Source organism: Erpetoichthys calabaricus, chromosome 1 (genome assembly GCF_900747795.2).
Source record: "Erpetoichthys calabaricus chromosome 1, fErpCal1.3, whole genome shotgun sequence".
NCBI classification, from domain to species: Eukaryota; Metazoa; Chordata; class Cladistia; order Polypteriformes; family Polypteridae; genus Erpetoichthys; species Erpetoichthys calabaricus.
Window position 1 is genome coordinate 157180164 of NC_041394.2, and position 26414 is coordinate 157206577.

The 26414-nt window shown below is 37.5% G+C and overlaps 1 protein-coding gene across 1 annotated transcript in view; it reads left to right on the forward strand.

Annotated features, from left to right (window-relative positions):
- il17ra1a (interleukin 17 receptor A1a) overlaps window positions 1-26414 on the forward strand; it is an 81231-nt gene that overhangs the window by 48439 nt on the left and 6378 nt on the right. The window contains exons 5-12 of the mRNA XM_028807924.2: window positions 9536-9659; window positions 13693-13740; window positions 17264-17430; window positions 18873-18947; window positions 20425-20488; window positions 22618-22635; window positions 25137-25241; window positions 25704-25727. Of these exons, the coding sequence (XP_028663757.1) occupies window positions 9536-9659; window positions 13693-13740; window positions 17264-17430; window positions 18873-18947; window positions 20425-20488; window positions 22618-22635; window positions 25137-25241; window positions 25704-25727 (625 nt within the window). The remainder of the gene's footprint in view (window positions 1-9535; window positions 9660-13692; window positions 13741-17263; window positions 17431-18872; window positions 18948-20424; window positions 20489-22617; window positions 22636-25136; window positions 25242-25703; window positions 25728-26414) is intronic.

The following is a 26414-nucleotide window of genomic DNA, read 5'->3' on the forward strand; positions in this document are numbered from 1 at the left end:
TTAAAAAAACAACTCAAAACTCATCTGTTCAGGAAGGCTTTTAGCTCTACTTGACTTTATTACCCTTCTCTCAGTTTACCTCTGTGTCAAGATGCTCATGTAACCTGTGTGTGTGTGTGCAAGACCATCAATTATGTTGTCTGTTAGACTTTTCTCTGAATTTACTGTTTTAATCTTCTTTATTTATCTGGTTTAGTACAATGCTATATACTGTATACTCTGCCTTGAGCATGGGAAAGGTGCTATATAAAAATAAAATGTATTATTATTATTTGTAAAGCATTGTATCCACACAGATAACTTCTATAGAAGTAAACATTTGTTCCATTATTTGTTTTAATTGGACAAAGGTACAGTGCTGTTGTTGTTATACCACACTTAGAGGCCCAAATCCCAACCATCTTAGGTGTTCTATTTTGCTATTGTCACTTCTAGCTTTGCTGCTTTTGCCATCTCATTTTTGTTTCACATTCATTGTTATAGCCTTAACATTGAACTGCACTTTTAGAACTTGTTTCCGTTTTCCTTTACTCAGTTCGGCCACTGTCTGTCATAGCCCAGCCTTTTTTCTTTTGTTTTCTTTTGGTTAATCCTTCAGAGGGAAACCAGGGCTTTTTACCAGTCCTCTCTTCTACACTGGATTTTAATTGCTAGATTTAATTTTGCCTGGCTTTCAGTTCTAGTTGTTTTTGTTTAATATCTTCACTAAGATAAGCAGAGTTGAGCTTGTTACATTTTAACCTTGCTACATGTAACCTTTGCTACATTTTCCTCTCCTCACACTTTTCCCCTCCTGAATCTGGGTAAAAAATATTAAGAAAGAAGAGGGTTCATTTTTTGTTTCCTCAATCTACAAAGCAAGTGCATAAGTTCAAACCCTGTGGTTCCTCATATAAGTGCCTCTATTTGGGCTTTAACAAGGCTGGCTGGAAACCTCCTTTCTTCAGCACTTTTAGAGCTCTCTATTCTTATGGGAAGTTGTCCTCTGACTGTTGCCTTAGCATTCTAAAATCAAAATAGATATCTTCGCCAGACTCCATCATCCCAAAGCTTTCCTCTAGAGCTACTGAATATACTGAAACAGGAACTGTGGGATTTGCCATTCTTATAGCCTGAATAATGTCTAAAATATGTTCCTTTAGACTTTCTACAATTTTTTTAATGTCTTTATATGAATAACTGCAATACTCTCCTCAACCATAAGTTTAACTTGTTCAGTCCAAAGATATAAACAGTCCTCAGAAATAACTGCATTGGGATTATCATTACTGGAAGGAATAAGACTACACAAAGCTTTGACATTTATCATTCCTCTTTTCCTCTTTCAATAATTGTGACAATTTATTTTCAGAATTGCTAGACTCAATAATCTCTTTATTGACTGTACAAAGTCTCTATATATTCTTCATCATTTTCTGAACACTTTTGCTGTGGACTACATTAATCACTGCATGCTGCATGCACATGCTTTAAGCGTTCTCTCCTCCACCAGTTGCAATGAAATATTAGTTCAAATTCAAATACAAAAATCAGTTTCAGCATTGACATGATCAAAGTGTAGCATATGATATTATTTATCTTGACTTTCAGAAAGCATTTGATAAGGTGCCACATAAGAGGTTGGGCATCAAACTAAAAGATGGATGCAGAATTGGCTCAGACCCAGGAAGTAGATAGAGGATTATGGTGTGAGGAACCTCATTAGAATTGGCCTGTGTTAAGAGTGGTGTTCCACAGGGGTCAGTGCTAAGGCCACTGCTATTTTCAATATATATAAATGACTTAGATAGGAATATAAATAACAACCTTGTTAAGTTTGCAGATGATGCCAAGATAGGTGGATTAGCAGATAATTGGGAATCCGTTATATCATTACAGAAGGACTTGGATAGCAAATGGTCTTGGGCAGATTTGTGGCAGATAAAATTTAATGTCAGTAAATGGAAAGTATTACACATAGGAAGTAAAAAGGTCAGGTTTGAATACACAATGGGCGGTCGGAAAATCGAGAGTACAACTTATGAGAAAGATTTTGGAGCCATAGTGGACTCTAAGCTATTGAACTCCAGACAGTGTTCAGAAGCCATTAAGAAGGCTAACAGAATGTTAAGTTATATAGCACGATGTGTGGAGTACAAGTCCAAGGAGGTTATGCTCAACCTTTATAACACACTGATGAGGCCTCATCTGGCATACTGTGTGCATTTTTGGTCTCCAGACTACAAAAAGGACGTAGCAGCCTAGAAAGTCCAAAGAAGAGCGACTAGGCTGATTCCAGGGCTACAGGGGTTGAATTATGAGGAAAGATTAAAAGAGCTGAGCCTATACAGTTTAAGCAAAAGAAGATTAAGAGGTGACATGATTGAAGTGCTTAAAATTATGAAGGGAATTATTACAGTGGATTGAGACTGTTATTTTAAAATGAGTTCGTCAAGAACACGTGGACACAGTTGGAAACTTGTTAAGGGTAAATTTCACACAAACATTAGGAAGTTTTTCTTTACACAAAGAACGATAGACACTTGGTATAAGCTACTAAGTAGTGTGGTAGACAGTAGACTTTAGGGACTTTCAAAACTAGATTTGATGTTTTTTTGGAAGAAGTAAGTGGATAGGACTGGCGAGCTTTGTTGGGCTGAATGGCCTGTTCTAATGTTCCAATGACATAAGTTCATCAAATTAATAAATCTTACAAGAATGAAGGTCAGGAAACTGGTTCAGCAAGCAAATAACTTTGGCTTCTTTGCAGGCAGAAGTTGTGTATAATTAATTATGTTTAATTGTGGTTCCCCCATTTTTGTAGGTATGCATTTGTTGTATTTATTTGCTGTTCAGCACATCTATACAGTTCATTTAATTTTTGACCAGGTGCCTACTTTGCCCTTTCCACTTAACATGATGTCTATGTGTTGACTTCTGAATAGTAGCTCTATGTTTGCTTTGACCTTCCTAACACAAACTATTACTTTTGCAACTTGTGCACTTCTCTCACAACTCTAGGCACACCTTTTCAGGTGTCGGCATCCTCACAACACTTGATGCCACTGAAAAGCTGTCTAGCTCTCTAAGTTGCCTTTCCAAAAGTCCCAGCAAGTTGTCACAGGCTTCTGTTCCAAAAACTTGTAGCTGTCAAACGCTCATGCTGCCTTCAGCACTTGGCAAATAGCAAGTTGTGCTGGCATTGCCTTGTTAGTCATTTAAAGCAACACCCTTGAACATCTGGAGTAAGTTTAGAACCTGGTTAGGATGGTGTTTATCGATTTTTATGGGCATATTTAATACTTCACAGTGTAATTTATATATATAGTTTGTTTCCTTATTGTAATAGTTTAACAATATTTCAATAGCATTCTCAATTTATAAAGTTTCTTTTGACATATCACCAGTTTTTACTATACTCTTTCATCCCTGAAGACAAAAAAAAATTGTCGTAGACTTTAGAAAGACAAAAACAGTAGTTCTGCCTAATCAGGTTAATTCAATTTAGTTAATTCTTATAAAGAATATTTCCAAATAAGCCACTTTCTACTAATACTTGTAAAAATTAATAATTTGAAATCTTTGTACAGTATGAGGCCTGAATATAGTTTAAAAATTCCATCAAAACCTACACAATTTTTCTGAATTTATCAGTTTAGTTGAAACATTTAAATAATAACTGTTGTATTTCCTAAAAATGTTCATGTATCTGTTTTATGAAATGTTTTGTCTTTTAGTCTGATATGTGTTGTGTGTGCCCAAGCTAACACTACAATGTAGTACACGATTAAAGGATAAACAGAGTCAATTGTATTGATCAGAACATTTGTGAAATGGCTATGTGCAGATCTTGTTCTAAAAAGCATCATAAAACCCTCAATGATCCTGCTTGTCTTTTGTACTATAAATGGAAGGTGAAATCAGAACTACAGTACAAAGTAGCTCAAACAAGAACTGTGATTTGACTAGATTTAAATTAATAAATAAATAAATGATGTAAAATGAATAGACTCGACACACTTAAAAAAGTTTGGGGCAGCCACCCGTATATTATTCCTGGCTGCAAAAGGTTTTTTAAATAGTACAGAGATGTTCTCAGTACGGAGTCCAAAACAGAACTGTTGAAGGTTTGCAAAGATGGCGGCTTTAAGGGATCAGACTGGAAGTGACGTAAGAGAACCGGAAGTGATGTTCTTTGGATGTCAGATTGGGTGCCGGAAGTGATATTCTTCTGAGAGCCGGAACCAGAAGTGGCGTCATCTGTTCTGAATCAGACTGGTTTTCCTGCGGCTGGTCTGTAGAGATAACAGGAGAAGGTTTAGTACTCCCCATCACCCCATGGCTTGGCGTGGAATTACTTTTGCTTGGTCCATACAACATCCTCCTAGTCGCACGTGTGTGACATCCCATCCCCCACATCCCCCAACCCCCCAGCCCAGACCCATCGGGTCGGGCGCACCTGTCCGAGAAGTCGTGGCATCAAGAAAAGGCATCGGTATTGGCTTGCAGTACACCACAGTGGTAAACATCTGAATACTTATAAGACTGTAGATCTAAAAACCACCTTGTGACGCATGGATTCGACTCCCCATGCAAGGCCATACACTGTAATGGCACATGGTCTGTCACAAGAGTGAATTCACACCCCAAGAGGTAATATCTCAGCTGAGTAATCATCCATATAATAGCCAAAGCTTCCCGCTCTATTGCCACATACCTGGTTTCACAATCCAGCAGTTTCCGGCTCAGATACATAATGGGGTGTTCAACTCCATCGAAACTTTGGCTCAGTATGGCTCCAAGACATGTGACCGAAGACTCCATCTGGAGGATGAAAGGCATAGAAAAGTCAGGCGCTTTCAATATAGGAGCTGACGTAAGGGCCATTTTCAGGTCACTGAATGCAGCCTCAGATGTCTCATCCCATACCATGTGATTAGGTCTCCCCTTCTTTGTGAGGTTTGTCAAGGGCGTTGCTCTCTCAGAAAACCGGGGTACAAACCGGCGATAGTAACCCACTAAGCCGAGATAGGCCTGAGCCTGCAGCTTGTTTATCGGACAGGGCCAATTCAAAATAGCGTCTATTTTAGAACACTGTGGTCTCACCATACCCCAGCCCATTAGATAGCCTAAATATTTGGCTTCGACTAACCCAAAGTAGCATTTCTTCGGATTAATACGAAGACCAGCTTTTGCTAGTGACTGCAATACAGCTCGAACCTGCTGTAAGTGTTCTTCCCAGGTGCTGGAATAGATGACAATGTCATCCAAGTAGGCAGCACTATATGAATTATGAGGACGGAGCACTTTGTCCACCCGATGTTGGAATGTCGCAGGCGCCCCATGCAATCCAAATGAGAGAACACGATACTGCCAATGCCCGCTAGGGGTGCTAAACGCTGTCTTTTCCTTAGCGGACTCCGTTAAGGAAACCTGCCAGTACCCCTTAGTCATATCTAATGTAGTTTAGAATTTGGAGTTACCCAACCGTTTGAGGAGGTCGTCCACTCGCGGCATCGGATAGGCATTGAACTGGGAGACTTGATTAATCCGACGGAAGTCATTGCAGAACCTCCAACTTCCATCAGGCTTACTGACCATGACAATAGGACTGGACCAGGGAATATAACTTTCCTCAATCACACCAAGGTCCAGCATTCGTCTGATCTCCAGCTCCACTTCAGCCTTTTTTGCCTCGAGAATTCTGTACGGGTGTTCTCGGACTATAACCCCAGGTTTCGTCACAATGTCATGCCCTGGATTTTCACTTAATACCTCAAGAACAGACAGGATAACTACTTTGAGCTCCTGTTGTTGTTGACGAGTCAGATTATCTCCGAAATTAAGGTGTAATTTATGAGCAAAGAGAGAGCAGGGCTGTCCGGAGGAGGGCTTGAAATTCCTGTCCTTCCACGGTTTCAGCAAATTGACATGATAAATCCACTCGCTGGGATGACGATTCGGTTGTTTCACCAAATAATGAACAAGTCCCTTCCTCTCCTTAATTTCAAATGTGCGTTTTCAATATAGGTCTAATTTTCAAATCTATCACGTAATTGCGCAATATATTCCAATATATTTGTTGACGGGATGGCCTTTTCCTCCCAGCCTTCTTTTAACAATGTCTAATATGCCCCGGGGTTGTCGTCCATATAGTAATTCAAAAGGTGAGAACCCCATGGAGGCTTGTGGGACTTCCCGATATGCAAAAAGGACGAGGTGGAGGAGCTGATGACAGTTCCTTCCGTCCTCGTTGACTACCTTACCTAACATTTGTTTGAGAGTTTGAATGAACCTCTCTACAAGACCGTTGGTTTGAGGATGATATACCGAGGTTTTTAAATGTTTTATTTGAAGTAGCTTGGCAGTCTCCCTGAACATCTGCGAGGTAAAAGGCGTCCCTTGATCCATCAGGATTTCTTTAGGGGTGCTGTCTCTCGCAAAGACCCCTACTAATTCCCATGCGATAGCTTTTGAAGTAGCTGAGCGCAGCGGAACAGCTTCCGGAAACCAGGTAGCATAATCTACCAGGACCTCTGGCTAAGGATTCTAGGGGTCCTACCAGGTCGACCCCAATACGCTCTAAAGGGACATCTATTAAGGGTAATGGAACAAGAGGAGCACGGTCCCTCCTAGGAATCTGCCTCAATTGACACTCCGGACAGGATGTACAAAAGCAGCAAACCTCCTCATTAATCCTGGGCCAAAAGAATCGGAGCTTAATCTGCTCAAGTGTTTTTTTGGGTCCCAAACGGGCTCCCAGGAGATGGGTATGTGCTAGTTCACAGACTTGTCGCCGGTAAGTCCGTGGCACTAACAGCAGTGACCTTATCTCTCCCTCATGTTCTGCCACCCGGTACAACAGGTTATTATCTATCTATCTATCTATCTATCTATCTATCTATCTATCTATCTATCTATCTATCTATCTATCTATCTATCTATCTATCTATCTATCTATCTATCTATCTATCTATCTATCTATCTATCTATCTATCTATCTATCTATCTATCTATCTATCTATCTATCTATCTATCTATCTATCTATCTATCTATCTATCTATCTATCTATCTATCTATCTATCTATCTATCTATCTATCTATCTATCTATCTATCTATCTATCTATCTATCTATCTATCTATCTATCTATCTATCTATCTATCTATCTATCTATCTATCTATCTATCTATCTATCTATCTATTTAACACAAAGTGAGGACCTTGTGGCATCGGATGTACTGTGTGTTGGCCATCTATCAGAACGACTGCATTCTTTGCAAACTTAAGGGAGTCGTCATTCCACTGCTCCCTTTTAAATGAAGCCAGGGTCTGCCTGAATTGAAACTGCAAGCATGTGAGGGGATCGGATTTGACCTCAAGGGGTGGGATTTCATCCGAGTCGACTCGGCGCTTGTTGATAACGTATCTGGCTGAGATGTTCCGGGTGTTTCCCCATCATCACCAGAGGCCGAACTCTGCTCCCCAGCTGGCTGTATACACGGCGTGGAAGAAGTTGAGGGTGCTGATTCTGCGTCTGTGACTAAACCTAGCGATCTTGGGGAAGAAGCGTCTGTGTTACCGCTTTTAATATCTACCCAATCTCTGCCTAATATCACAGGGAAGGGAGGATTATTCATCACTGCCACCGGCAACTTTTTTAATACACCGTCCTGAAATATATAACAGTTAGCAGATCTATAATACCAGACATCCCCATGAATACAGGTAATGCAGATTTTAATCTTTAGCCACTGTCGCGGTAACACCAGATGGCGAGCAACAATAGAAATGTTACTGCCGGAATCAAATAAAGTTATAACCTTAATTCCATTAACTAGCACTTCCCCCGTATGTGAAAAGGCCAGAGGGTTAGTGAGCACACACCGTGCCTCCCCCCATATCACTCTGCAGACCCCTTCATCGATTCGCAGAGCCGGCCGACGCGTCCCAGGTTCCCCTAGAATACGCTTCTCATTGTAGCTACGAGACTCTATGTTAGGGACGCAAGTACGCCTGGGTTCACACGAGTCCCGTTCTGATACTCCCAAGTCGGTTTCTGCCCTGAGGTGTTCTATTGCCACGGCTAGCGAGACAATATCAGTATAGCCCCAGGCCGGCTGAGCGATTTTTTTGGGCAGGGTATGGAGCAACAAAGTGCAGGCCACCTGCTCCGCTATTTGATGGCTCGATTGTTTATGTGGTTTTAGCCAACTAACCACCTTAGCCCATAAAGCCATTGCCTGTTTTTTAGCTGCTTTAGCAGGTTTATATGTCCAAGCCATTAGGTTTTTCACCTGCCAGCCTGGGTTTCTCCCACCTTCATCAAAAAGCTTGCCTTTTGTGGGATATTTAGGGGCAGTCCCCATACTCGGGAGACCATAATAAGTCCCCAGTGTGTTCCCAGACACACCAGGCTCTATTCTGTGGGTCCCAGTTCTACTCTTCCCCGGACCTTTAACAGGATGATGGGTCGAAGCATCCTCAAGCTTTCCCTGACACACCCCAACTGACCCCCACTCGGCGATTTTTGCCTTTTGTTGCATTGTGTATAGTGTGTCGAGTCTTTGTTTTGGTCTGACTTCTGTTCTCTCCAGGAGGTCATAATCCTGCTGACTACGCCACTGTAAAATGAATAGATTCGCACACTTAAAAAGGTTTGGGGCAGCCACCCATATATTATTCCTGGCTGCAAAAGGTTTTTTAAATAGTACAGTGATGTTCTCAGTACGGAGTCCAAAACAGGACTGTTGAGGGTTTGCAAAGATGGCGGCTTTAAGGGCTCAGACAGGAAGTGACGTAAGGGAACTGGAAGTGATGTTCTTTGGATGTCAGATTGGGTACCGGAAGTGATATTCTTCTGGGCGCTGGAACCGGAAGTGACGTCATCTGCTCTGAATCGGACAGGTTTTCCCGCGGCTGGTCTGTAGAGAGAACAGGAGACGGTTAAGTGCACACCGCCACCACCTGGCCTGGCATGGAATTAGTCCATACAATGTCCTCCTAGTCACACGTGTGTGACAATGAATAAAAGAAAATTCTTTGTAAATTCTGTTTTTTTCTTTTTCTTACTGTGTATGTTTGTCTTATTGACAGAGCACAGGGATGCAGTGGAACCATCTTATGATTAAATAACCAGGTTCCCAAACTAATAAAAATATATTAAACTGAAATCTATTATGTACAGAAATACCAGCAGCTGTAGCATGAATTGTACATCATAAATTAAATACTGAGACTGATGCAGCATTGCATTGTTACTTGCAGATCATTCCAAAGTGTAGGTAACATATCATTTGAGGCTGTGTCAACTGTAGTTGATGCTGTAATAATAATTACCCATTAAGCCAGAAGCTTTATAGTTCCCAACAACAATTAAGTCAGCTCACTTTTAACTATGTTTGCTTGAGGCATCAACTTATTGTATAGCTTTAAAGAAAGAAATAGTTCTACACATTGTAATATGTAATGTTTCGGCAACAGTAACACTTATATTTTCTCTGTCTCTCACTCCCTGTCCCTCTTTCTTTCTTTTCTCCAAACTACGACCTACAAGTGGTCATTTTCATTCAATAGGTTCATCGCAGGACCTGGACAGAAGTACTTGGTCTCAGTATACCATCTTCCACAACTTAACAGTGATTCAATTAATTCCATATCTAAAAGTGTTGAAATTCCAGGTAAGAAGTAAATTAGTCATATTACACCCAGTTTGCACTAGAATTTCAGCTTGCTTTAAAATCAACCACTGAAATGTGAATACTGCCAACGCAGGAAACTAGTCCAAATATGGACCAAATTTAGTCTGCATTTTGATGCACCTATTATTGAGCATCTACAGTTTAATTCATTGCATATGGAAACAGGCAGTGGGATTGGGCTGTTTTCTATGACATTAATAACTTAACCAGGCTTCAGAAATGCAACAGTAGATGCTGAGGAGTTTGAAATGCAGAAGGTACTTATTTGTTGTTTTTGCGGGTATGAAATATAATTTTATCATAGCTGGCCTGTGAAAAAGCCACCTGCACGCACCAATAAAAGGAGAAATGTAGTTTCTAAGAATTTTCATAGCTTTAACCATTCTTTAGATTAACTTTGATATAACAGTTTACACAAAAATGTATCAGTGTTAATTTTGATGATAAGAACGAAGACAAAAATTTCTTTTCAACGACATTTTTTCTGTGATGAAAATAGAACAAAAACTAAATAGAACTATGTCGTTAATGACGAAAACTAAGATGGACGCTTTTAAAGTTATTGTTGATGAAAACAAAACAAAACGAAAATGTTTACAAACAGACCACTGGACAATGAGCGATGTGAAGCTTTTTGCACATTTCTGTTATACATGACATGGTCCACCAACAAATAACAAGCTTGAATGCAGCGGTTTAATTTTAAAAACTTGTGTGCATGTTTGTAATTGGCTAAAACCAGTTTGGGCACCATCAGGAAATAATCACGACAGCTAGAATCCTGATCCACTCTGCTCCACTATGTCAGCCAACGTGATTCTCAGGTAAAAATAACGGTCAGACATATGGACCAACTTTAATTACAGCGCTGATGGAAATAAAACCCAGTGTAAACCATGTAGAATGAAGCTAACAGTAAAGAGCACCACAAACCTAAAGAGGGGTCCAATCCTGAGATTTATGTCTAGGTATGTATGTTAGGTGGCGACATGCCCGACGCCAATACCGTTACCTCTGGCCCTTATTGACGTTGCTAATACTAACGCATCAAGTGTGTCGGTTTATTTTAGGTGTGCTGCTAGTAGGGATGTCACATCCATAGCAAGGTCGGTAGTGCATTCTTGAGTGACCAGAAATATATGAATAACTTCGGATGACACAATAATAATGTGAGAAAAATGTGAGTAAAATCTACATATGAAAAAGTCTGAACAGTGGTGATGATACAGAATCGCATCAACACGTCGAAAAGAAAAATAGCAGAAGTCATGTCTGGCAGTGCTGTGTGTTGGAGAATTTCAGCGTGTGATTGGGCAAAATATGCTTATTAATGAAAGAAAAGCCAACACACAGACTCACATAGGCCTTTGTTATTCCCAGTTTTATCCCTTTATGAGTTACTTAAGAGACGGATTCCCTCAGATGCGCTCAGCCTCAGATGTGAGTTGTAACTGTTTAGTGTAACAGGAATGACCATAAGACATTGCGAAGGTTTGGGGCAGCCAGAAGTATAATTTTTCCCGGCTGCAAAACTGATTCAATATGACAGACATGCTCATATGACTGAGTCCAAAACAGAACTGCTTTAGTATCAACAAGATGGCGGGTTTAAAGGCCAGTAAGGGAAGTAATGTCATCAGGACCAGAACTGGAAGTGACGTTGTTGGCTGCCCCAGAGCCGAGCAGGATTTCCCTAGAACGGTCTGCAAGAGATCGAGAGAGAGAGAATTAGTGCACTTCGCCACCCCCTGGTCCGACGTGGAATTACATGTACTCAAGCCCTTTAGTTGACTCCTAAACACACGTGTGTGACATTAGCTTGTACTGTAATACATTTGTTACAGATGAAATGACAGGGGGATTAATCACTTCTAATACAGTGTCTCACACACTTCCGCTGTCTGAGCATCCATTCATTTTGTAACTGGTGGATACAGTTCAGGGTTGGGGGTGAAACCATTTTGCATGCATCCACTTACACATACGGACACAGTGGCCGTGATGAAAACATTCATAGCAATTAAAAATCGAGGCAGGTTTCAAACGAAGTGGCTGTTTAGCTTGTCACAATCATTGATGAAATGAAATGCTCCATTTGTTAATACTAACAGAAAATGTTTTGAAGAGCTTGAAGCGCATCTCCCAATTAATACGATATGCACACGTACAGTACGTGAAAACAGCACTGATTCACTGCTAAATACAAATATGCAAACACTAAGTTTGTGTTATTCATTTGGTTTTTGAGGGCAAACTAATGTTTATGACCATAACCCATAAAATGTGAAGAATGTAGTAAAAGCACTTGTCATATACATTTTTTGGTAATATAGCAGCATAACTAAGGCATTTTGAGGGCCAGAAAACTGTGATGACAGACCAGAGTTGACAGTATCTGATCAAGATCTTTTGGAGGAAATCCTTTCTACACCTACTCTTCATTTTAAGTTCAGTAATCACTACATGTGGTTGGTTTGGTTCATTAGTGTGCTTGTTAATATAATAGTTTGGAGGTACAGGATGTGCATCTGTACATATTCATATGTGAAATAAGATATCCACCTGATTTTGACTGTTTGACTAATTTACTTTTACTTTTAGTTGACTAAAACCAATTTACTTTTTCTCAACTAACATTAATTTACCTTTTGTCGAATAAAACTAGACTAAACTTAAGAATAATTAAATGACTAAAATGTGACTAAAACTAAAATGCAATTTAGTCAGCAGACTAAGAGTAAAGCTAAATCAAAATGTATTGTCAAAATTAACACTGAAATGTATGCATATGTATTTATACCTAAGTTTAAAAGAAAACAACTGTATAATTCTGGGATTGGCATTATTACCCCTTCAGTTAGTATAGAATTAACTTATACAGCATATTGTTTTACATAAGTGTTGCTGAAATGCTTTGCAAACATTAAAAGAAAAGTTAAAGAAAAAACTAAACTCATTAAAGAGGTAAAATTGAAATATACTTAATTTGTAAATCTTTAATGTTTAAAATTGTCTTAAAAGACCTTCCAGTCCATTTGTATCGTCTTCAGTACTTAATGTTATAAAGTAATTCAGTATTAACTATGTATAATTAGAAGTCTTAGGCAATTTTTCTGAGCAGTAACAGGGACTATCAAGGAGGTCCCGAGTGATCTGAAATTTGTAGATGGAGACATGCTGCTTGAATCAAAACTGCTGAAATCAAACAAAACTGCCAGTTTTGGTCTCTGTCTCAATTTATTGTCCCTATCTGCTTCTACATCTGCCATTCACTTATTTATCTTTAACCGTTAAACATGCAGCCTACAAAGAACAGACTATTAATACTACAATAAATGGCACATAAATGTAATTTGAAGTCAATATTTTAAACACTACAATCTGAACAGTTTTTTGATAAAAAGAATAATTTTGCGTAATTTATCTAGCAGGCAGACCACTTAAAGCTAATTTCAGTAGTTTGTAATGGATATTGTACTTTAGTGGGACTGTCGCTTTGATGAATGTTTCTTCCTGTTTAGGTTGCACAGTGAAGCTGTTAAATGTTAGATATTTGTACTACTGGTGCTATATAGTGCAAACTCCTTCCTAAAGTATATGTTACTTTTTAGAATGCTGTGTGTTAAGTTTTTAGTTGCTGTCTGTAGCACAGAACCTGATTTTAACAAAAACTACTAAGATTTAACAACAGTCCAGACAAACAATACATTTGTGTAATCAAGGGGGTTGTGGAGTAAATGTATAATATGAACAGAGTTCTTTAAAAGCAAAATTGATAACATTTCACATTTTTGTATTAGATAGTGTTATGATGAACTAGTATTACTGAAGACTCTGAACAAAAATAAGTGGGTTAAGAAAATATAAAGATAATTGTATATATTGACCATATCTGAATAACGTCAAATGACAATAAGTGATAATCATTTATTATGTGCTTAGCATAGCAGTGCTACAATATAAAGGATTACAGATTTGTACATTTTATATCTTTGATCTCTTTCATATTCAGGTTGCAGTGATCCTAGAATAAATAGAACAAAGCCATGCCAGTTAAGTGGTATGTTTCAATGTTTTACTTTACAATCTTTGTTAATGGTAAATAAACACATATTAGGTAAAATACACTTTCAGTTAGTTATGACAAGAAGGTCAAAGCCTCTCGTAGTTTTGGGTTAAATGTTGCTTACTGTTTTTTTTAATAATGTATAACCTTACTATCCTATTCTCTGGTGGTCATCACTGGCACATATCACCCAAAATTACTGGAAACCTTCATATGGATTCCAAAAGTCATTTTTTAAAACTCATTTGTTAAAAATAACTGTTTGTCCTTCTTTTTTAAGAATATGTTTTAATTAAAGAAATTCCATGTCTTTTTTGTGTTATTATTCATTCAGAACAGCTTGGTTTGGGTGGCCAATACTCATTTGTTTTTCTCCAGTTTGTTTTTCTTTCCTTAAACTCAAATTTGGTGCCTGTATTTCCAAATTAAAAAACACAGCATATGTCATGTGGTGTGTCTACAATTGGATGCGGCGTTTCAAAACGTAGTTTTTCAGTGAAAAAAAAAGCACTTTCATGACATCAGTCAAACTGGTCAAATAATTTATATCATCTCCACCGCAGACAGCTGAAACAGTGAAGTTTCAAATTGCATGTAATTTTAATCAGACCTTTGCTTCAGTGACTAGTGAAAGACAGTATTTTTGTTTCCTTCATTGACATTTCATGTGGAAGACACAGGTTGCAATTAGATTTCATGTTTAAAATGTATGTATGTGTGTAAATAAATTCACAATAAAGGAGAATTGTCACCCGTTTCAGGAGGGTAATGGAGAGGTAATGAAATTCACATCCTTAGGGAAACTGCTGTGTATAATTGTATGCAAATATATTGTTCAAATGGCATGTTTTATGGAATCCCTGAGTGAAAAGGAGTTAATCAAATTTCTGCATATAAACTTGAACATTGAAGTTCCAGGACATTCTGTTGCTTTTAATATGTATTTTCAACTAGGATTACCCTCTCTTCCTTTATATTCATGAAATAAAAGTGATGCAGAGTACTGTATATGAAAGCACAAATACAGAGGAGATAGGGTGAAGGAATAAGGAACTTTCAAATATACATTTGCTAAGCTCATATTTTAATTACAGAGAAAATCAAATGCTGTAGGTCTACAATGTATTTATGCCTGTACACAGTCCAATTTAGCTGTGGTGTACAATTTGAAGAGTTACAAGACATAGAACTCGTGTGGTGCCTGGGTTACCTGCAGCTGGCATCTCCTTCTTGAACCCGGGTCCTTTGGTAGTCCTGAACTATGATGGACTATTGAAATCAGTGCATACAAGAACAAGATTGATACATCATAGTGCATAGTGCTATTTTATTCAACCAGTGCTAAAACTGCAGGTACAACACTCTTCAATAAATTATCCATAAAATCCAAGATGCAGTGAAATGTCTTAAAACTGAGTAATCAATTAAGTCCATGATACATACAATTTGGTTATAACCTTAATTTTATCAGCCCTCGTGCTGTACACCAGTGCTCTCTCTCTCTGTCATTAGTATCCCCTGCTCATTCCAATGGGTGTTCTCAGCAGGGCTGAGAGATGTGCAGTTGCTGTCAACTTTCTTTTGGCTAAAGATCCTGACCGTCATCCTTCACTGCCCATTGTAGATCTGCTGTGAGGTCCCTGACTGCAATGCTTCCATCTCACAGCACTGGCCCCATTGCCCAATTCACTTTTTCTTTCTGTCTGTCTCAGAGTTCCTCTGTTGTTTTCTCTCTCTCTCCTTCTCAGACTTTTTATGGCTGCATGGCTTCAGGGGTCTCATTAACGACCTTTGGAGCACCAACAAGGGAGAGCTGAGCTAATCATGCTGTTACCCATGAACCAACAATCAGCCACTTTACCCTATAGTGCTCCACGGTTGTTTGGGTTTTCTCCCACAAACCCACACTCATGGGATCTGAGCTGTACTATTACCTGCACTAATCTGCCATGGACCCTGGACACACTACCACAGCTCAATATTAAAAAAATAGCAAATCACCAAATTATGAAATAAATTTTCATTGTCATATGCCTTTCTTTAAGAGACCTGAAAATGTCTGTAATGTTGTTTCATTTTGATCTGCTTTATCTGATGAGAGTCACCATAGCAACAGAGTGAGTTGTGGCCGTTAGCAGCAAGGTCTCCTTCTGAGTTATTCCCATGCCAACCACTTCAACTGGCTAAATTTGATACAGAGGAGCAGGAGTTCTACTCCAAGTTCTTGTTGGGCTGTTGAACTCCTCACCCTGTCACTCAGCAACACTGCAAAAGCTTCATTACTACCACCCTTTTCCAAGACCTCATTCTTTGAGTCATTGTCCAAAACTTGCGACTATAACTGACTGTGATTCCCTGAGTTGACCAGTAAATTGAAAACTTTGTCAGAGTACTTTATTCCCATTTCACCATCACTGTCCAACATTATGCTGCTGCTGAGCTGATCAGCTGGTCAGTGTCACAGGTTCCTTTTTTCTCATGCATGAGCAAGGCATTTGTGAATTTCCCCTTGGGGATTAATAAAGTATCTATCTATCTATCTATCTATCTATCTATCTATCTATCTATCTATCTATCTATCTATCTATCTATCTATCTATCTATCTATCTATCTATCTATCTATCTATCTATCTATCTATCTATCTATCTATCTATCTGTCTGTCTGTCTGTCTGTCTGTCTGTCTGTCTGTCTGTCTGTCTGTCTGTCTGTCTGTCTGTCTGTCTGTCTGTCTGTCTGTCTGTCTGTCTGTCTGTCTGTCAGTCACTGTATGTACATTTCTTCACTTGGGGCAGCTGCTTCCTGCTCACTTGTAGAGAGTAAGACACTCTGTTTTAGGTGAGGGCTTTGGCCTTGTCTGTACCGTGTCACATGTTTCTGTAAAACACTACAATGTGTAGCAAAGACCACAGTCATATAAAAAAAAACAACAATAGCATCATGAAAGTCCAAAATTAATCCATTATTAAATAAAAAATCCAGTATGCAAATATACAGTATACAGAGATAGTGCAATAAGTGTGCTGTGTATTTGCTTATAAAAGAAGGTAGACTTTGTAACTGACTTAATTGATATTCAGAGTATATTAATATTTTGCTCTCTATTACTAGAAGAAGCACCCAGCATTGTCTGGATAAGTAGTTTTAAGCTCTGGTCCATTTGTTTGCTAGTCTGGCTTCAGTTTGTTTTGGTATTTTACTTGCTCTGAGCCACCAACTGTCACTGTCATTCAACATTAGTTAAAATGATTGAAAAAAACCAAAGGTACCCCAAGGTGCAAATTTTGTGCTGGGACAGTCTATAGTCTTCAACTGATTAAATGAGAGAGGTGTGCAAATTTTGGCAGAGATCTGTCCAACATAGTGAATTTGCATACCATATATACACACACACAGATACTGAGTTTTATGTATTAGATATCTTATAATTGAAGTGGCTACTAATTTTTAGGAAACTAACACTAATTCAGTCATACTTCTGTTAAAGCTTGACATTTATGTGATTTAACATTTCTAGGAAACTTATGGGAACCAAATATTTCACTTGAGACAAATGAAAAAGAGGCTTCTGTTTATTTTAAGTTGGACCATGATGCGCAAAAGTATGTGGTTTTTGTGAAGAGCTTTTATGATGGAAGTCAGTGTTCTGAGAAAAAAGAAGAAATCACTAACATTACATTCTCTGTAAGTGTAACATTTTCCTGTCTTTTCTGTTCAACAGTTGCTTTATTTTCAGAATATGAATAGTTTACTTGTTTACATATTGTGCATATATATTACATTTTCTGTTTAATTCGGCATGAATATTTTTAAAGTATGGTGGGATAATTGGAGCACCCATTGAAAAGTCCAAAAGAAGCTGGGAGAACATGCCATGTCCAATGAGTGTGCTGGGATGAGAACTATGTATTCTGGAGTTGTTAAGCAGCCATACTAACCAATGCACCAAAGTATTCCCGAGATTTTAGATGTTTGACACAAACATGAAGATACATTGTTGCTGTCCATCCATTCATTAACCAACCCGCCATATCCTAACTACAGGGTCACGGGGGTCTGCTGGAGCCAGTCCCAGCCAACATAGGGCGCAAGGCAGGAAACAAACCCCCGGGCATGGCGCCAGCCCACTGCAGACATTGTTGCTGTACAGCTATTAAAAACACCATTTCTTCTTCTGGGTCTACATTTCTCCAGCCTCACCATGTTGTTCACAATACTTTTTAATTTAAATTTGTTATTAGTCTTTTAGTACAAAGTGGAAACATCAAATGAAAATCTACACAGTGCTTTCTTTGTTAAAAACTTAGTGTGGCTACAGTGTGGACACAGAAAAAAGAATAGATATTATGCACAACAAAGTAATTACCCTAATTCTTATTTTAAAAAGTTGTTGTATCAAACGTATTGTAAAATAAATAGAATCGACACACTTAAAAAGGTTTGGGCAGCCACCCGTATATTATTCCTGGCTGCAAAAGGCTTTTAAATAGTATAGAGATGTTCTTAGTACGGAATCCAAAAAAGAACTGCCGAGGGTTTGCAAAGATGGCGGCCAGACAGGAAGTGACGTAAGGGAACCGGAAGTGATGTTCCTCTGCCAGATTGTGTGCCGGAAGTGATATTCTTCTGGGTGCCAGAAGTGACGTCCTCTGCTCTGAATCAGACAGGTTTTCCCACGGCTGGTCTGCAGAGATAACAGGAGAAGGTTTAGTGCACCCTGCCACCACCTGACCTAGCGTGGAATTACCTATGCTTGGTCTATACAACATCCTCCTATTTAAACATTTGGAGAGAAAGAATTTATTTATTCCATAGCAGTAATAGCTACTGAATAAATAAATAAACATAGTCAGAGTTTTACCATCATTCAGTAGAATTTTTAGATTTATAGAGCAGATATTAGCAGTTATTTTCTTGTTTCAGAAAGGTGTTCAAACTTGACCAGATTTATAAAATAAACGGAGAAATGTAACATGTTAATTATCGATTGATTTATACTGTAATTGTAAGAGTCATACTTAAGATAGTTGTAATGATACCCTCAGATGATTAAAGTGATACTTTAAGCAGTGGTATTTCATCTTAAAAATGCTTCTTTAATGTTTTTATTTATAATAATGCTGCAGGAAAATTTGAAAATGGCCAGTGTGAAAATTTCAACATCTGGTTGGAAGAGAAGTTGTTGCAACTATTCCGTGGAGGTAAGTTTCTTAGGTGCAATAGTTTTCCAAATAAAGGTAAATAATAGGAAAGCTAAAAAGTGCTAAATGCAAACTTCAAATAAACTTTAAAACATTTCTGATGCAGCAAATGGTAGTGAAGGTTAAGGAATTCTGCATATCATTCATATATATTACAACATCATTGCAGTTGTCACCATTTGTGTTTTTAAAGAAAACATGGTGCTACTCCCTCTGTCCCACTTCAAATTAGACAATCTGATGCCAAATGTATTAACCTAATACATCCATAGCACATTCATGCAATGATAGACAAATAAACAATTTCCATCCACCTTTACCTTTTATATCACACAGTGAGGAGTTGGTATGTTATCAATCCAAAGGAATTCCATTTTAATTGATCACAACAAATATACAACTTAAAACAGTTGTGTTTGGAAAAAACAGTTTTTTAGCAGGAACGTCCACCCCTTCACCCACTTCTCAGCTCCATCTGCAAGGCACATGTAAATGACTTGTCTTTTTCTTATCTAAGACACCTCCCCTTCTTTACATGTCAGTCCACATTATTGATAAGTGGTGCTGTTTGTCTACACCGTTCATAGGTTCTGTTGGAGACCTTCATTTGCATACAATGGCATGCTTCAAACAGGCCAAAGCCACTCATTGTCTTCAGGCTTCTGTCAACGCTGTGCAGCATGTTAGCATACTGTACTTAGTACAGTATTATTATCAACAAATAAAAATACACGGGTTGCCTACTTTTTTTCTATAACGTCACCAAATTTCAGTCAAAGCAGCCAGTCGTTTATGATAGTTTAACGTAAACCATTTTTCATTAGTTATATTAAAAGGAATCAAACCTAGGAACGTTGTTAAAAATACCATTCTAAAATATTCTATATTTTTTATAATTTATTGCAGCATGAAAGAAAATGCAGGCTTTGGGCGGTGCTTATAAAGTTATGCAGCACAATACCTAATGTATACTAGAAAATAACCTTACATAAATGAATACCTAAGAAATAAGTAATACTGTCTGAACAGTAAGCAAAAATGACTTCAGTTCTATAGTGCCTAGATATCTTCAGTAATTATTTGTATAGTATTTCTATATGTACTAAAATTAATTTGCATCTGTAGATTTTTGCTAATTGTAGTAAAAAATAATATATAATAGATTTATTGGATATACTTTATATTCATTTAAAAATAACTGAATAGATTTTATTTTTGAAAGGGTGCAGATTACAGTTTTCTTCTGATCCTAAATACATTTTTTGTGCAGGTTTCTAGTCTGACTTTATTCCTTATTTGAATTTGGGAACTTCATTATAACTTGTCTACATTTCTAAAGCAACATACTGTATTTGTAGTAGCGTGTTTGTATAATTATTCAATAAGAATTAATTGTACAAGGAAAAGCACATTATTGTGTAACTTCATTTTGAATTGTAAAAAGTGAAATTCATAATGAGACTTTTGTCTTTTTCAGATTCAACCCTTTTTTTTCAGATGTAAAAATGACTGTGTACGTCATGCTAAAATATTTAATAAGTGTAAGTTTCATTTTTTCAAATAGTTTTCTAAATACAATATTTGAGCATCATAACACTATTTCATGAATGCACATCAGGTAGAATAAGCTGTAACATTATGAAACCATTCCTGCACTGGAATAAAATGAATAAAATAAACTATATACAGTACAATGTGATTTAAAGTACACTCTCTCTCTCTCTGTATATGTGTATGTACTGTACGTGTGTGTGCGTGCGTGCGTGTGTGTGTGTGTGTGTGTGTGTGTGTGTGTGTATCCACATTTCCACACTTTGTTTCTTTCACATGACACTATTTATAATTGAGATCTGGACTATGGAGAGTATATAACTGTTCATTAGTTACTATTCTTCACATATTTTCTTTTGTGATTGTCTGCTATCTTTCAGTTGACATTTTCTAACATATTTAGCTTAGGGTATCTTTACTCAGAAAGATAAAGAATAAGAATCATGCAGTGTAAAAGAACTGTTAGATAATGGAACTGATTAAGATTTTATTTATAAGTATGGGGAAACAAAGAGTTTTGGGTAAATCAGAATTGGGAAGAACTGTGGAGTAAGCAAATGCCAGTAGCATAGGGTATGCAGAAAGTTCAGTGTCCGTTCCATTTACTATAATGTAAGTAATTTAAAATGAAAGGACACAATAGATAATAAAGAGATGGTACTCTATCAGGTAAACCCTGTTTAATTGCCAGATTGTGCTGGCAGTAAATAGACAAAGCAAGGTTGGTATAAATTAGAAGTAAAACGACAAAACAAGGTTGTTGTAGTGCTGCAGACTCACCATTTGGCAAGGAAAAGGAAACCAAGCACTCAGTAGCACAGTCTGCTCTGTCTGCTGTCTAGCAGCTGTTTAGTGATGTCCGGAGGAGACATGATGAATTTATTTATTTGGTCCAGAAGGGGTGGGGTGGAAGTGATGCCTTTCTTGTTTTGGTTTGTGTTCTTCAGTTATAAAGAGTGAAACAGAAAGAGTGTGAATAAATATTCCATTCTCTTATAAGCTCTCTGGTGTACCCAGAAAATAGTTCCTAAAAAAAAAAAAAAAGCTTAAGGGTTCAACACTAGTCATCTATTAATAGCCGTTAAATGAAGTCAGCAGCAAAACAAGTGCTTAAGGACAATGCCACTGGTGGTTCTATCAATCTGATAGAGAAGCTTAAACCATTCAGTTTTCTTAATGGGCAATATGTTGGCCTTGGTTTCTGGTTGGTGGAGACGTACTAGTTTCACCACCAGTTCCAAGTTTGTTTTTTTTTCTAATTGTTTGATGGATACAGGATTTCTTATGTTAAACAGTATTCATAATCTGTGTTTGAAATCTATTCATTATCAACATAGTTGTACCTTTTTCAAAAATATAGTTCTTAACACTAGCATATGGAGCCTGTACAATCTGACAGAATTCTGTTTTAGTTTTATGATCATCTGACAGGAGATGATAAGCAGGCCCGGTCTTAGGTATTATGGGGCCCTAGGTGAAAGGGGGGTCCAGGGGCCCCCTGAAGGGGGCGGAGCCCCCCTGGAAGCTCTGTGAAATGCATTAAAATTAGACCAAGGAGTCGATCCGGGGCCCCCCGGACGCCGGGGCCCTAGGCGGTCGCCTACTTCGCCTATGCCTAAGGCCGGGCCTGATTGGGACAAATAATGCTGTAGTATATTTAAGTATATATGGCAATTGCTCACTCGGACAATTTGTTTTGGGGGCCACCAAGAAGGCGGGGGCCCTAAGCTATAGCTTGTGTAGCTTATACGTAAATCCTGCACTGATGATAAGAAAAGGTCAGTGAACCTGCAGCTGGAATACTTCACAATCTTAACAAAAATCCCATAGTCATATTAAATCATGCCACTGTTGATGTTTATTTTTTGCTCATTCTCAAATTGGTACTCCTATATATGAGTAATCATTTAATACTTTGTTAAAACTTAAAGATAACTACAGTTTAATTTTACTTTTTAGTAATTACCTGCAAAGTGAAGCTTGAATTCCCATTATCTGGTGTAATAGTAAATCTGTTTATTAATGCCTGCTTAGCTGTGTTCAATATGCATTAAGGAAATAAAAATGACCCCACTTTAATAGAATTAATGTTTTCTTTTTTCTTTTTCATATTTTGCAGGTGTTGGTGTATTAATAGGTAACACAACTATTTTAAAGTGTCTTGCTTCTTCATTGTTACTGTGTTAAAGTCAGAAAGGTGACTTTTAAAAAATAAGCCAGAAAAGACAGTTTTCAGCAGGCAACTGCAAGCATGAATGTTATGATCCTATTTTGTTCACTGTAGAAGCAGTGCTTTGCAGACAGTTGTTCAATTATAAAATTTAGTTTACCATTACATACAGTATACAAGATCCTGGATGGCTAATAATTTTCTTGATCTGAATCAAAATAAAACGGAGGTGCTTATAGTGGGTCCATCAGCTAAAGCCCAAATTGGTCTTGAACTTCTCGGCTCTTTCTCTGTCTTTTGCAAACCTCAAGTCCGCAATCTTGCTGTTAACTTTGACAGTAACCTCTCTTTTGAGAAACAAGTTAATTCTGTAGACAAGAGTTGCTTTTTCCAGCTTCATCTATTAGGTAAGATCAAGCCTTTTTTATCTTCTAGGGATCTTGAGAAAGCTACTCATGCTTTTATCTTTTCTCGCCTTGATTACTGCAACTCGCTGTATTCTGGGATTAGCAAATCCCTGATACACAGTTTACAGTTGGTACAAAATGCTGCCGCTCGCTTTCTGGTTAGGGCAGGAAAGTATGACTCTGTTTCTCCAGTATTAGCTTCTTTACACTGGCTGCCTGTCAGTTTTCGAATTGATTTTAAAATCTTGTTGCTAGTTTTTAAATCTTTACATGGGCTTGCACCTGCCTATTTATCCGAATTGTGTGTTTTACACCAGCCATCCAGAGTGCTTAGATCTTCTGGTCAGTTGTCTCTTGTTGTCCCTCGTGCCAAGTGTAAAACTAAGCGGGACAGGGCTTTTGCAGCTGCTGCTCCTCGCCTGTGGAACTCCTTACATCATCACATAAAGGAGTCGTCTACAATTGAACTGTTTAAAACAAGATTAAAGACTCATTTCTAATCACTTGTATTCCGTGACCTTCAGTAATACTGATGTTTTCCTCATTGTGATTATGTAACATTACTTCTATTTATTATTTATGTTCATTTATTTTATTTCTATTTATGTCATTCATGTTAATTGTATGTTTTTCTTTAATTCTATTATTGTAAAGCACTTTGGCCACAGCATTCCGATGTTGTTTTATATAAATGTGCTATATAAATAAAGTTGACATTGACATTGATATTCTACGGTTCACATCCTGAGTCTGAGCACCATCTGTGTGGAGTTTGACATTCTCCCTGTGTATTCATGTGTTTTCCTCTGCCATCACAAAGATTTTCATGATTGATTAACTAGCAGCTGATAATAGGAAAGAGTGTGGGTGTGTGTTAATAATCCTGAAGCATCCACTTGTGTTACTTCTGCCACCTCAAACTAACATATGGTGTTAGTTCACAGGCACATGGGTTCATGTAAAAGTCAGACCCTCAAGGACCATAAAATAAAAGCATTATAACATATTTTTTAATTACACAGAATCATTATATTCAGTCATAACACAATTTACGAAATACCCATCCTCTGAAAAGCCACCACTTACTGTACGTGATCATGTATTAGAAGATGGGCATCTATGATCCTCCTCCTACAGCTCTCATTTTTGCTGGAAATGGAACAGCCCCAACAATACAATAATTTTTTTCACCCAAAGAAACTTTTCCCTTTGTCTTCCAAATTTTCTTGATGATGTATGTAGGGCTTTAGTTGGCCCTTCAGCTCCATCGGCATAGGTCATTTATAACTTATATTATGTTTTTCTAATAAGGCAGGGGAAATCTTCATTTTTTCAGTTCTGTGTTCCTTATAGGGTAGTATTTCATTGCCTTAATGAAATTAGTTGAATATAGCTTGGGCATTTTGATGCTATGAATGGAATGAAGTCCTTTATTTTGAAAATTTAAATATCAAATTCTGAATTCTGAAGTTATGTGTTTGCCATCAGTGAAATATATGTTACAAACTGTGGGCTTTATTGAGATTTTGTTTACAGCAGGGTAAAGTAATGCACATAAAATGCACTGTATCCAGAGTCCAGTACAGTACGCAGTAAATTTGTTAGACATCATAGTACACAAATACAGGGTTTACTTTCACACGAAAATTATGTCTGCTTCAGAAAATTCGCAAAATGCTGTTAGCCATTGCTCTTCATCTAAATGGCAATTAATGACAACATTGTTTTCAAACACTCAGTACCTACTGATGGTTTCTGATGAGTGTGAAGCTCTTTTGCAACAAAACATAGTATATTGCTCCATACCAACATCTGACATAGGTACATTTGCAGATTGGTATTACCAAACTATTTTTAAACCTGACTGCCCCGTACAAAGAGACTGATCTAAACAATACTTTAACTGTGTGATTGTTCCTTCATGTTATTCACTGCTGTCTTTGTAGCATGGATGTAAACAACAGGTCTGTTGCATTTTTAATTGTTTTCCCTATGAAAAATATCAGAAAATTGTCTACCATTTTTATAAGAATGTAGTAACTGGTGTCATTGTCATTACAGTTCATAATAACAACTCACATTACTGGGTCATCCCTGTGCTTGGACTGCTCCTCTTCATTGTCCTAGCAATAATATGTATTAAAAAGAAGCGAAACAAGGGGTTAGGTAAGTGTATATATAGTTTTAATTTCTTGGTGTATTCCAGTTGTTAGTCTAAATTGCATTTCTGTGCTTGGAGAAAAGGTTTAGTGCTCTTTAAAATTTTACTTGAATTTTTTAAATAAATGACATTGAATTAGCTACTAGATCAGCTTTGTGGGGACCAGAACTTAAAATATTTTTTTATGTTCTAAATAGGTATTGTACTAAGCATCTCATTCCATCTTATGAAAACTAACAAGGCTTACTGTTTAATAGCGGATTATGCCAGCTCCTAAATGCAGTATAGGAAGGAGCTCAGGCATAATAATGAACCCTATTTTTTATTTTTGAAATTAGTTAGCTTTATGGAGGGCATACATTTTCTAATATTCATTTTTTGCCAAGGATATTTTTATACTATAGTGTATGTATCATCTTAACCACAAGTCTGAGAAAACATAATAATTTTATACACAATTTTTTCAGGTGTTAAAATTCAGACGGATGAAGGTAAGTGGATACTTTATAAAATATTCCTTGAAAATATTAAGACTGACAGTGTTAAGTATATGTGATATTAGTTTCAATTTGATAAAATTCTGATAATATCTGCAGCTCAATCTACTTTAATTACTAAATGAGATATTAAAAACAGAGGTACTGAAATAATATATAACTTATTACTATTAAATACTAATTTGTATTTAGCCAAATATGCAAGTTGTGTTAGGATATAGCGGGTTGGATAATGGATGGATGGATGCAAGTTGTAACCCTAAACAGCAGAAACAGGATTATTTTATGGAAGGGTGGATCAATATTTGACCCTTACATTCAGCCAGTTCTGATTCTGGACCACTGTTCACTTTTGAATTGTTGCCTCTCCTTAGGCCTGCCTGTTTTTGTAGCGTGCAGAAGTTGCTCCACAACATACAGTACTTGCAGCAACATGTCAATAACCTGCTAGCTTTTTGGTTTTTATTTAATTTTATTACAATATGTATATACACTTTTTTTACATATTTGGGTTCATTCTTGAGTATATTTTAAGTTTAATTCCCTGGGTTTATGTTTTCCTGGTTCTTATTTGTCCATTTTCCTTTTTTGTGAAAATGTTCCTTTGAGCTAATGAATTTCTTTTTGCTTTTCCATGTCTTCCCCATGTCTTCAGATTTTGCTAACCTCGTTTGCCTGTGC